At 45.3% G+C, this 13,990-nt stretch overlaps 1 protein-coding gene across 6 annotated transcripts in view; it reads right to left on the bottom strand.

The window, feature by feature from the left end:
- Positions 1-13,990, bottom strand: part of CHERP (calcium homeostasis endoplasmic reticulum protein) — a 127,201-nt gene that overhangs the window by 95,713 nt on the left and 17,498 nt on the right. For all 6 annotated transcript variants that reach the window (XM_078670592.1, XM_078670595.1, XM_078670593.1 and 3 more), the window contains exon 2: positions 6,221-6,394. In XM_078670592.1, the coding sequence (XP_078526718.1) occupies positions 6,221-6,394 (174 nt within the window). The remainder of the gene's footprint in view (positions 1-6,220; positions 6,395-13,990) is intronic.

The raw sequence follows: 13,990 nt of genomic DNA, 5'->3' as shown, positions 1-13,990 counted from the left end.
CTGGAGCGCAAAGAGCGCCCGGGGATGTAGGGCTGGAAGATGTCAGTCATATATTTCGGGCCTTCCCCTATCATACTCTTGTGGATAGTACATAGAGTTTTAAACTGGACTCGTTTCCTCACTGGAAGCCAGTGGAGTCTCATCAGTAGGGGACAGGAGGGAGTCCTTGGTGGAACGTTCAGGACAATCCTTGCTGCTGTATTTTAGATTACCTGCAGTTTATTAAGTTGTTCCTCGTTAGCTCCGAGGAGCAAACCGTTGCAGTAATCCACCCTGCTGATGACAAGAGCCTGTACAAGCGTTTTCCTGTGATGGTCCGGTATGTAGGGGAAGACTCGTCTTAACATCCCGATAGCCCGAAAGCAGGTACCGGCAACTTGATTTACATGGTCTTTAAATGTAAGTTGCTGATCGAGTAGCACTCCCAAGTTCCTAACCGTGCTCTTGGGAATGGGAACGGGGCCTAGCTCTAAGGGCCACCAGTCAGATGCCCAGTGTATTGCCGCTTGTCCAAACAACATGACCTCAGTTTTCCCCACGTTACACTGCAGACAGTTTGATGACATCCATTCTGCAATGGCTCTCATGCCATCTGCAAAAGATCTTTTTATTGCAGGTGTAAGATTTTTGAAGGGAAAAAGGAGTTGGGTGTCGTCGGCGTACGACACCGGGGTGAACCCGAAGGATCTTGCTAAGTTGGCTAAGGGGGCCACATACACGTTGAAGAGTGTAGGGCTTAAGCAAGAGCCTTGTGGCACTCCCTTGTTGAGCTCCCTATGAATGGATTTATGGGAGCCCAGCCTAACTTCTTGGAAACGACCAGACAAAAAGCTCTCCATCCATGCCAGAGCCCCTCACTCCACGCCTACCTCCCCTAGGCGGTTGAGAAGCACCGCGTGAGACACCGTATCAAAAGCGGCGGAGAGATCCAACAGCACCAGAATCATAGAGCTGCCGTCATCCAGTGCCATTTTGATGTTATTGGTCACTGTCTGAAGGGCTGACTCTGTGCTGTGGTTTGGCCTGAACCCAGATTGTGAATAGTCCAGGCCATCCGTCGCTTCAAGATGTTGAGAGAGATAGGTGTTCACGTGCCTCTCCGTGACCTTGCCTAAGTAAGGTAGGAGAGAGATAGGTCGTAAGTTGGAGAGGTCTGTCCATGGGGATGATGCTTTTTTTCTTATCGGGTTCACCACCGCCTTTTTCCAGTCTGCTGGGACCTGGCCTTTCATTAGGGAGGTATTAATCACATCCAAAATGGGAGGTCCCAGGAGAGAAATCATGGGGCCAACCATTTTGGCAGGAATGAGGTTGTTGGGGGACCCTGATTTAATATGACTGCAGAGGGAAAGGAGCTCTGTGTTGTCAATCGGAGGGAAGGATGTCAAAGGGGGTTTATTATTTATTGCCGGGGTCTGAGGAGGGCATTTGTTGGTCTTATTTGTGATATTATTTGCTGCTACTATTCTTTCGTAGATAGTGTTTATTTTATCCTCAAAGAATAGCGAGACTTCATCACATAGGTCTTGTGAGAAGTCATCTGAGCTCTCACATGCAGTCGGTTTAATAAAATTCTGCAGAATATTGAAGAGCTCCTTAGAGCAATTGCCTGCTTGTGCTATCTGTTGCGTTAAGTATTGTTTCCTAGCTAGCTTTATATTTTTATAGTACTCTGATTGGGCATCTAGGAAAACTGCTCTGCTATTCTCGGTTTTCCTTTTCCTCCATGCCTTCTCAGCTCGTCTGCATTTTTGTTTTTCTGCTCTCAGTTCATAGGTATACCAGCTTTCTTGTTTAGACGCAGGATACTGCTTCCGCCTTTTTAGAGGAGCTACAATGTCAATGGCTTGCTTGATGGAGACATTGAGCTTAACTAAGGCCACATCGGCTGTGTCTGTTGCTAGAATATCAGGACTTGTCCAGATTTCCTGGATTTTGTTGGCAGTGACTTTGTGCCATTGTCGTCGCCAAATAGGGGGAAGAGGAGCACTTTTAACAGGTCTTGTAGGAGTTAATAATAAGAATTCTAACATGGAGTGATCTGTCCATGATATTTCTTTTACCGTGGAACAGATTACTTTGGCGCAGTTACAGAAAAGTAGATCAAGCATATGTCCTCCTTTATGGGTGGGTCCATGGTTTTGTAGTTCTAGACCTAGGTTAAAAAGGTCTGTAATCAAAGCAGTGGATTCAGACAGTGTTGGCAGATCTACATGCGTGTTAAAATCGCCCAAAAGAAGAAAATCTTCTTTGGATTTAAAATGGGGGGCTAGAATTTCCTGGAGGGTAAGCGCAAAATTAGGGTTTGGTCCCGGAGGCCGGTAGACCAGAGCACCTTTCCAGGTAATGTGGTTGGTTAAAATGATTTTAAAAATCATGATTTCTAGCTGTGAGTGTATATGTTGTTCTCTGATAGTGACTTTTATGTAGTCCTTATGTATAATTGCCAGGCCACCTCCTGTTTTAATTTCTCTATCTAAATGTTTGATCTTGTATCCGGAAGGAATCCCCATTGCTATGGCAGTAACTGTATGGGGTTTTAACCATGTTTCAACGAGAAAACAGATGTCCGGCTGAGTGGTGTGAATTAAGTCCCAAACGTGATGTTGGTGTTTGGGTAATGATCGCACATTTAAAAGGAAGCTCTTCAGGCCCTGTGGGGGAGTATTTAGGTCGGGAGAAGGTATGCTGTTTTTAGAGAGACGCCGACATTGTAAGCAAGAGAAACCTCCCTCTATACGGTGCCATGGAATTTTGGTACTACAATGCGTAGCTGGTCTGAGGCTCAGTAGCGTTTGGCCAGAGTAGGTAGTTGTGTGGTTACCCTTACCGGTAGAGGCTCGTTGAGCAGTGTCAGAGCCCATCGTCCCTCGCCCCGTCCTGTCGCGGACGGGCGCAGACGGGCTTTTCTTCGGCGCTTCTTAGGCGCGCTCGAAGGCGCCCCCTGCGCGCAACCGCTGCGCGCTTGGAGGAAGGGCGTGGCTAAATAGCCCGGAGTGAGGTAGCCACTAGAGCGCTAACCTCAGCTCCGGCAGAACCGGAAGTGCTGCCTGGCTCTTACCTGTCCGCCCTCCGCACAACGGCACTGGTTGCCGAGTCGGAACGAGGCGGGCAGGCTACAATATCGAGCCCAGGCGGTCGGTTGCAGGGAGAGAATGCAAGTATTAGTGGGACAAGTAAAAACTGTCCTAATTAAAAATAGATGTAGACTTTTAAAATCAGTCCGCTAATGCTTCTCGCAGCCCTCGCATGAATGACAGAAATCACTGAAAACTCCCTACCGCTTGGAAGTGGCGTCAGAGGAGGCAACGGAGGAGGGGTTGGAGCCCTCGGAGGAAGACCTCTTGGCAACGGAGGAGGCGGAACAGTATTCTTCGGAGTATACACCTCCGAGTACACCGATCCTGGTGACCCGCCATCCTTTCCGGACTGACGGGAGCCCCCCACAGTCCTAGGCCTGCCCGCACGACTCCTCGACGTCGAAGAATGTTGTTCCGGCGTCGAACGTAGATCCCTCGACGTCGAGCGCCCCTTCGGCGTCGACCGTCTTCCATGCTTCGGCGTCGAACGGCTTCTATGCCTCGACGTCGATCCCGACCATCTCGACGGCGATCTTTTGCGCCTCGACGGCGACCTCGACCGCCTCGGCGGCGACTTCTTGGACCGCCTCGACGGTGACCTTGTCCGCCTCGACGGCGACCTCTTCTTCGCCGGAGATCTCTTCTGCCTTGACGGCGATCTCTTCCGCTTCGACGGCGGCCTCGACGCCGAGGATCCCCTCGACGACGACGATGTCCTGTTCGTCGACGGCGATCGGCGGTGTCGCCTCGACGGCGAGCGCCGACGCCGGGCCCGTCGACGCCGATCACTCGACGTCGACGCCGATGAAACAGTCACTGGGTTCGACGGCGGCCTGTGCAAGTCCCTCGATGTCGACGGGCGACGTTTTCTCGACCCAGAGCCCTGGGGAGACTGGGAACCGGCCGTGGACCTCCCTCTCGACGTCGTGGTCAGTGCTACCGACCCAGACGGAGACTGGGGACGTTTGCTGGACTTCCTGCCCCTGGGGAGCCCCCCAGAGGCCTCAGCATGGGCAGATGAAGCCCCTCCAGACCCACCTTGCGCCTTCAGCCTTCTTTCCTCGAGGCCCTGAAGTCTGATCTTCATTCTGTCTTTCAGGGTCCTGCCAGAGAAGCCTTTGCAGATCTCACACTCCTCTGGAACATGGGAGGAGGGCAGGCAGAGGATACACACCTCATGAGGGTCTGACTTAGCCATCTTCCTGGAGCACTCCGGGCATTTGTCAAATAATGAAGGCATATTTGACATTAAAAGAGTGCAAAACACCAAGAAGAAAAGCCCAAAAGTACTTAGAAAGCACTTAAATCGGTTTTACAGTGAAAAAACACCAATAAACCCTTGAAAAGGGAGAGCTCAATGCTCCAGGGTCCTGCTTGCAGGAGCCGGAAAAAAGAACTGAAAGTAACTGGGACCTGCAGGGCATTCTGGGATACTGTGAAGTTCTGGAAAGTTCTCTTAAAGGCACAGTATCCTGTTCTGAGCCACATAATGGCAGCCTATGGGGCTTGTCTGTCCAGGTCCTTCTCTCTATCATTCCTGAGGGATTTTGCTGTTTAAGCAAGGGAAATCTGTACAGGCTTTGCTGTTTTTGTGGATTTTATGGTGGGATTTCTAGTTGAAGTACTGGACAGTGTAGCCTTTTTTAGGCTGCATTATCTGTCTTTAAATTCTCTCCTAAGTGTCTGTGCATTTCTGCATTTTTCGACACTAAGAGATTATTTTTGATTGCTCCGGGGTCCACGCACATGGGCGGGACTATTCACTAGATTATGACTATACACAGAGATCCCCTACTACAGAATTTTTTCATATATTCACATTACAGCGTGAAGTAAAGTGACTAAGTTGTCCATTGTGATATTGGGGAATATATATATATATTTTTTAAGTGTTTCACTAAAAATGAGAAATGTTGCCTCCAAGTAAAGCCAAAATCATATATCGTCTGGTCACAGAATAGGGAAAACATTTACCACAAACGGCGTTTTTAATCAGTGCACCCAGATGCCTTTTCTTTGTGCTCTGGTCAAGCTTGCATGCAACTATCATTGGCATATTGTATTTGCCTATTAAAAGCCAATAACAATTTTCTGTGCATTTAAATGTGGCATGTTTTATATTTGCAGGTTTTGGGTGTCAAACATTGCTCTGGGCATACTGCAGTAGCAGACTTGCTCCTGTGGAAGATTCATATCATATAAAAAAAATATTTTAAAAAAATATTTAAAAAACAGAATAAGCTATTTTCAGCATACCACAATGACAACTCAGTGAAAATCCTGCATGAACAACTTAGGTCATATTAAGAAAGGAAGGATGTTTGTTTTATTACCTTGTGAGAAAATTCTTCACTCAGAGAACCTGTCTTTCCACGCTCTTGAGAGAGAAAATGCGCCTAAAGGTTTGTGTACTTTAGCAGACACCTGACACCCTAGCAGCGCGTGTCTCCCTCAAATCCCCCTATGGTAACATCCTAATGACAGGATCTAGTCCTTCAGGCAAGAGCGGATCTGCAGCTTGAATGTATATCAAACTGACTGAAAAAGGACTAGGTTGGTAGCAGGCAGATGCTGGTTGAAGCAATCTTTAAGACAAAATAGCCCCGTCCCGACACATTGAGAAAATTGGAAACAAAGGTCCCTAGGAGAAAAGGTTGCTTCTAAAAGATGTTGCAGGTGAGCCACTTCGAAAGAATCAGGCATCAAGAAAGTTAATCCACACCAGTGTTTCAAGGTATTTCTTCAAGCACCTTTCATGAGAAGAGTGTCAGGGGATGCCTGCCTCATGTGGGCAGTGCTTTACAGATGCAAACTGTTAGCCAGACCCACTACCCTGTTAAATGATTAGAAGGAGCAGACTTTAGAATCGATCACTACTTGCAGAAACCAACTGCAACTTAACTGTTCTTTGGGATTGGACTCAATAAATAGGTTTGAATGTGGGGCTCCAATTCCTTGCTTCTACTTAATCTGATCAAAGTATGTATGGCACATTGAACATTTTTTCCAGTTTAACCAACTGAAATGGCTAATAAAGAATAAGAAATCTGATTAATCATCAACTGTTCCGAAGGAGCCATGCAAATCATATTTAAAGAAAGCAAAGAGATATAAACACTGATCTCAGAAGGGCTACTCACACTGTTGTTGTTCCCACGTCAGACGGTACTTGTAGTAAGAGTAAAAATCTCCACCAAAGAGAAAGGAAAACTTGGGGTTGTCCTTTTGTTTCCCCATCGTCATCTTCTCAAACTCTGGTCCATTGCGGGCTACAAACTGGGCCAGTTTATCAATGACATTGCGCAACTCCTGATCTGTAACAAAGGAAAAGAAAGAAATCCATCAAATGGGTGATACCAAACACAGGCTCCAAGACTAATGGATGCTGAGAAGAAGAGGTAATTGCTGTGTTACGCTGGCAGCATGTACATCCAAATGATGCATCAATTCCTTTATTACTGGTGGTCGTAGTTACAGCGTTTAAGCTCGAATACTTCACTAGTTGATAATCTTGATCTGCAAATTCCCTGCTTTCCCTGTTGGTGCATACCAGCCTCAGTATGTAACGGCTCAGAAACTTGCATTTTGCTTGAATGTATCACTTGGGGTAATTTCTGCTGTCAGCATAGCGTAGTTACTTCCCCAGATGTACGTATCTCGATCGTCAAGGTCCCCAAGTCTAGAAAACCCACTGAATGTTTATCTTCAAACAGCGCCAGTAAAATTAATTTGTGGAATGTAATTACCCGCAAGGTTTGTGATATGATGTAAACTGCTGTCCTTACAGGGTACAGATCATTAAACTTCCTAATTCTAGTGAAGACTAACAACGAAAACACCTGACCTTTTATTTATAGTGCTAAAAGGGAAAACTGCGAAAGCGGTTTCATAAAAATAGTGCTAAAAGGGAAAACTGCGAAAGCGGTTTCATAAAAACAGTGCTTGCAAATTCACTTTCCCTGAAGCCACATTTTCACACGCTGGAAAAAATGTTTTACTCCTGCCCTTGTCGGGAGTACATTTTCCACCTCTTCCAGTATGGGAAGAGATTACAAAGGAGTTGGTGAATACAGGCGAACATGCTGGTTTGTGGATACTCACAGATTCACAAAGTATTGCAATCCTGGAACTACTGCTTTCCGTCTATTTCCAAGGCTATATGTAATTTTGTGGAAGGTGGCAAAATCAGAAGCAGGCTAGAATCCAAACCATAGTAAGACCCCTACCACAATCAGAGAGGCTATTTATCAAAGATTGAAATAATAAGGATGCTGGTAAACTTTGTCATCTTACTGCATGGCACCAAAAGAGATGATTACAAAAGATTAGTGGATTGTTTAGGACAAGTAGAAATGTTATCAAATTCCATTTCCTTGTGCATTCTTTTTTTTCCACTTCCTTTTCTCATGTCATCATGAGGAATCTGACCTGGCCCTACAAAATATTCCGCTCATTACAATGTATCTTGCTGCAGCAGACAATTGATTTAATGCAGCAGTATGTAGAATAGGATGGGTTGCTGTTATCGCTGATTTTTCGCTACATTGTCAGTTCAATTTGTAAAAAAAAAACAAGCATTGGCATAGCCAATAGGTCTCGCTTGTGGGACCTTATAAGTATTTAGTTTTGCAGCACAATATCCGAGTTGCATAATCGGATATTGTGCTGCAAAACTAAATACTTATAAGGTCCCACAAGCGAGACCTATTGGCAATGCCAATGCTTGTTAGATACATGAAGCCAAAATTACAAGTGAGCATGTTACAAAAGCAAACGTTACGTTACATGAGACAATAGTGACAGTTGTGCAAGTATCAAGAACAACAAAATACAAGAGGTAGCAAACGATATGTTCTTAGAGGAAACAAGCTTCTCGGCATTGCTGGTTGGGGGAGTGGGGGGGTGGGCGGGGGAGCAGCAGGCAGATGCGAGTGGAGCGCGTGCTGGAGAGGGAGGGGGTGGGAGGACTAGGCAGCGGGAGAGAGGGGGAAAGGAGCGCGAGGGGGGCGTTTTTAGATACATGAAGCCAAAATTACAAGTGAGCATGTTACAAAAGCAAACGTTACGTTACATGAGACAATAGTGACAGTTGTGCAAGTATCAAGAGCAACAAAATACAAGAGGTAGAAAACGATATGCAATAGCATATCTGAGGGAACACGGCCTGGGGGAAGCTGGCTGGGGAGGGGGAGGAGAAATGAAAGGAAGGCTGTGTTTGCGGGGAGAGAGAGGGGAGGTGCTGGTGTGGGAGGGGGGAGGTGCTGGTGTGGGAGGAGTGCTGCTACGGCAAGGCTGTGTTTGCGGGGAGAGAGAGGGGAGGTGCTGGTGTGGGAGGGGAGAGTTGCTGGTGTGGGAGGAGTGCTGCTAGGGGAGGAGAAGCCCTGGCCGTGAATGCTCGTGCATGTTCATGTGAACTGCAAGAAAACGCCGGGCTGAAACCCCTTAGTTTGAAGAGGATTTTGCCGACATGAATTCGATCCTATCCATTCCTGTGGAATGGGACAGGCTCGACCTAAAAAAGATCTGGAAAAAAGTGAGGCTTTTCTTTCTTCTTATTCCACAAGGAAAACCAATAAAGTACACAGTAAAAACGGCATAGTTAATATATAAACAATTAATTTAAAACAAAGGGCACAATACAGAGGGCACAATTAAAAGTGCACAGTTACGTGAAAATAGAATCACGAGTCTCAATACCCACACCCTATGGCTAAACATAGGAAATTGAGCATAGGAGCACATGCTATCTAAACTTAAAAACAAAAACCTATCTAATGGTCTGCCATGTTAGTGGTAATGAGGACCCAGCACTACCCTCAAATATAACTGAATCCAGGGCAGGTCGCATGGACTGTGAAAAGACATACAGGTTCAAATGTAATACAAGCAGACATCCACAACTAATACACAATGCTTAGAATAACATATCAATGAAAATATGATAAGCACTATCAGCTAAAGTCATGGCATAACAATCAGACAAATGGTTCCTAATGTTTACAAAATTTACAATCGATAGCACTATTAGCTCATTGGGAACAGATTGAAGAAAGAGCAAGGCCTGTCTAGACTGCCTAAAATGTATAACAGGTGGTCTTATTAATCTCGCTCAAATAGGGCGGTAAAAAGCACAAACGAACACAAAGTGCATCACAAGGCCAGACTCTTCTTTCTCTGTTCCACTGGCCTCTCAATTGGTAAGCCACTATCAAATGGACTAAATTACGATGAAACCTTGATAAAAAGTACCTATGGTGGGTAGATAAAATGTCGCTCGGATAAGGCTGCATGTCGCAAACTGAGGAAATAGATAAACATGAGGTTATCGAGCTCATCAAGCTATTGAGTCGATCCTTCGCTGCCTCCGCCACCCCACATATTCTGGCCTATAATTCTACTTTTGAGCAATCAAAGTTGAACCACTCCTCAATGGGGATAAAATTATTATTCAAAGGTTAATGCACCTCCCTGGTATAACTCACCCAGGTTATCTCAAGTGAGTGGTCAAAGAAGAGGAAATCGAATATGCCATCCCTAGTTTGTACTTGTTCAAGCTTCGTCCATGTCCAGTGCCACAGCAGAAAAGGAGCTTCCTTTATAATATCCTGAATAAAAGGCAGGTGTAATTCACTATGGGACATAGAAGCAGGCGTGGATTGATAAACCAAAATCATGTAGCTCAAATTACCGTTCTCCGTAGTTTGCTCTTTTTCCACCCTAATACTTGCCCAATAGGAAGCAACTGACACAGCTTTTGCACTATACTAAGTGCACATTGCTTTCAAGGGGTGGGCGACAATCCTGGAAGCAAACCTGGAGACCACCCCAAAATTACCAAGCAACATGCTGTGATATGATTGTGACCTGCGAAGTCCAGCTACACTCGTAATCAAACAAAACACCCAGGTAGCTACAATTTGGGACAAAGGGGATACTGCCATTGTAAAAACGAAAGGTCAGCTTTTTGTAATGATTTTCCCCAATAATCATAAACGTTTTCTGAATATTTACTATGAGGTCTACATTTCCCATAAATTGAGTGGAAGTTTTAGGAGACACTGCAATGTATATGTGTACAGACCAAAAGAACAGCATCATGTGCGAACATCAGTACAGGAATGAATCTCTTGCCAATGTCCAGATGTGGGTTGAGCAAGGGCTCCTTCTGACCGTTTATGCACAGAGAGAAGAGAAAAGAAGCCAAATCAAATCCTTGCCTAAACACGCACCTGACAGCAAAGCTTCTGGCACATTCGCCACCTGGGCAATGACGGACCCTAGCAGAAGCGTTCAAATAGATATTGGACACTATATGTATAGTTCAAACCAATTCCTGTGCACACATATAAGGATAACAGTACAGTTGTAATGTTCAATTAGTGAAGATTCACAGAGGTCGACACCGGCAGTTTCATGTGGAAAAGATGTTTATGCAAGCCTTAGCGTTCGTCCATGCAAAAGCGCCAGCCGACACGTGTTTCGTCAACAGGGCAGGATCCAGCGTAAATCCGTCTCGCTCCCGCAATACGGAAGCGAGACGGATTTGTTCTGGTTCCTGCTACACACAAGATACAACCAGCACGGATGTACCTGCTGGTTGTTTTTATCCCTTATTACTGACACAGCAAACTTTAGGAATACCCGCCCACGACCGGGTCGGAATTATCACCGGTCACCCGATTTCGCTATCTCAGCACGCCATTGAGCCCTGAAGAGTCACAGGTCACTGCCCTGTTGACGAAACACTTGTCGGCTGGCGCTTTTGTATGGACGAACTCCAAGGCTTGCATAAACATCTTTTGCACATGAAACTATCGGTGTCAACCTCTGTGAATCTTCACTAATTGAACATCACAACTGTACTGTTATCCTTATACGTGTGCACAGGAATTGGTTTGAACTTGTCATGTGGGTGCTTGACCTGCATATTATACAGGGGTTTTGGGTCTTCCCCTGACCTAACACTAGTGCTTGCTCATTACACCTCACCGCTTACCTGCTCGAGCGCCACTACCCTGCCCATCCAAAACCCCTCGCAAGAATCATACTATATGTATATAGTGCCAAGGAAGCTAATATAGGCCAGAGTTTACTATGGTTGACACAATCAAACACACTGCTAAATTCCATAAAGCCTACTTAGAGAGCTCCGTTTGACCCTGGTATATTTTCCTATTATCAGTTTGAGATTAAGGCACTGCTCGAAAGAGCCAATCGCCTTGCTGAAGTCGTATTGTAGATAAGTGAGGATTGAATTACCTACAGCCCCTGTTTCAAGTCTTTATAAAAGCACCCTGCCTAATATTTTAACAGAAGAGTAAAGGAGGGCAATTGGCCACTAGCACCCAGGACTGGCATTATCGCCCTTCTTGAAAATAGGCACTATAGTGAAGACACTTTTCTGTGGCATAATGGAAGATCTGTCCAAAATTTCATGGGGCAATAGACTGAAAAAATGTAATTGATTAATATAGGTCATTAGTGTCGACCTTAGATTGTTTGTGAAAGTGAGCAATGTGACCTGCTGTAGCAAAGTTTTCCAGTTCTTCATTTGTTGCGGTACAGATAACAGAGATGCTGGCTGGATTCAAATAGTACTAACATTTCATTAGGTGGAACAGTCTGAAATCTTTTTTGAAGAAGTGCCATACTGGCCCAGTGCAGCGTCGCCGCTGCCTGCTCATTATTTGATTCTGGACCAATTATATACCAGCCATAATCCTGGGCTTATCCACCTGGGTCTTTTTTGCCACTTTCCATATCCTGCTTAGAGTACCAGTGTCAGTCACTACAAGACCTGTCAAGTGCCTTTTTTTTATTTCACTAAAACCTCATTCTTCTCTATTCCTCTCCAGTTCTCACTTCCAATAATCCTTGTAAGAATAACTTTATCTGAATCATACTTTGCTTTCAATGGTGGATGTAATTTTCATGCTTCTAAATCAGTACTACTCTCGCCCACCTCACTTTATTCAACCCCCTTTCGGGCTGCCATTAATCAGACGCCTGATGATAATCTGTACCCCTAAAGGGATTGAAACGCTGTTGACTACTGTCAACAGACCTGTGCAATCACTGTATTAATGCGCATTCGGGCCATGTTCGTCACAATTTACTGTGACGCACTCTAAAGTTGCTACACTAATATTTCTGAGTGGCCTTTTTTTTCAGCACTTTGCACGTCTGTTCTCATTGGCACATTTGATTCTAATTTTTGTTGGTAGAAATGTTTGCCGTACTTTGTTATGACTATTAAATTTCATTAATTTAGTTAGCATGCGTCACTCTCATTGTTACAGGGAACATTATTCTTGGACATATATTACGATACACATGGTCCCTAGCGATCCCATGGTCTCTATTGGTTTCTTGTATACTATTTGAAAAATCACTAAAAGAAATTAGCAAAAATGTTGATTGGATAGCAGGTGAGGTGGCTTACAGATTCTATTGCCTCACATGTAATCTTTCGCCAACATTAGGAAGGGTGATTGTATTGTGAGGAAATACCTATTAAATAGAGGATACGAAAATAATCAGTCTTTAAGTCTTTAAGTCAACATTAAAATAATCCATTTACAGAATTAATTCACCCAGGACTGCTAGAGAAACGAGCCTGAGATTGAGTTTACGGCACCAGATGTGGTCTGAAGATGACAGTAGATGAACTCAAGGTTTCATATGCAGATTGGGGAAAAGGCGATTTTAATCCACAGGGTTTACAACAAGCATTTACAATGCAACGGTTTCGCCTTTGCAAAAGTTAGAGCTATTTGCATTGTAAATGACAACATTTTTATTTGTGTTGGTTTGGAAAACAGATAAATAAATGGCATTGTCATTTACAATGCCAATAGCTTAATCTCTCGCAAATGCCACACACACACACACCCACAGAGAGCCCCCACACACAGAGCCCCCCACACACACACCCACAGAGCCCCCCCACACACACCCACAGAGCCCCACACACACACCCACACAGAGCCCCACACACACACCCACACAGAGCCCCACACACACACCCACACAGAGCCCCCCCTCACACAGCCACACAGAGCCCCCCCCACACGCTGCGCTGGGGCAAGCAAGGGAGACAACTCTCGGATGCAAGTATCTTCAGAGAATAGTTACTGCTTGTGTACAAGGCGATGAGGCAAGGAGATACACCGATGTACACTTACCTGAGAGCATCGCTAGTGTTTGTCCTTGCACTGTAATCTCAAGGCGCTGGAGCGAGGATTAGATCAGTATCAAGCCTCCTGCAAGGATTGCTAGTGACTGTCCCTTTCGCACGAACCTCAAGACGCTGGACAAGAAGATGCGACGAGACACCAGCCTCTAGAGAGGACCGCTCGTGCTTGTCCTCAGAGGGTGTTCTGAGGTCACTGGTGAAGTACACGATTGTCTCTACCTAATATAAACTTATTTTGACTTGTACTTAAGTGGTTGTCTATTTACTTATATACTATTGCGCGACCATCTGATGTGTCTGTAAGACTTACCTTTTGTCCCGAAATGTTGTCCTGAATTTTGACCTTCTGTCCTGAATTTTTGTCCTGAATTTTGACCCTTTGTCCTGAATTTTTACACTCACCTTCCTGAATTTGCACCCATGCAGTTGGTCACCCTAACTGGCCTTACACTCACCGCTAACCGACTTCCTGAACTCCTACTTGGTAATTGTGCGCCACTCTGAGCATGGCCGTCCGAGAACCCCTTCTACGCACTGCAGATGGCTGAATGCAGCCAATCAGCAGCTAGCAGTAGCCTAGCTAACCTATCAGATCTGCCTCCTACCCTCCCTTCCTGGTCTTTTTTGGGGATGGACAGCGAATTGGATCATGTGACAAATAGAGGAGTAATCCATCCCACGGGGCTCTTCCACATGTAGAACCGAGAGGATCTTC

This window comes from Lissotriton helveticus, chromosome 12, assembly GCF_964261635.1.
Source record: "Lissotriton helveticus chromosome 12, aLisHel1.1, whole genome shotgun sequence".
Lineage (NCBI taxonomy): Eukaryota > Metazoa > Chordata > Amphibia > Caudata > Salamandridae > Lissotriton > Lissotriton helveticus.
Note: the sequence above shows the minus strand (reverse complement) of the source record. Positions and strands in the feature narration are given on the sequence as shown.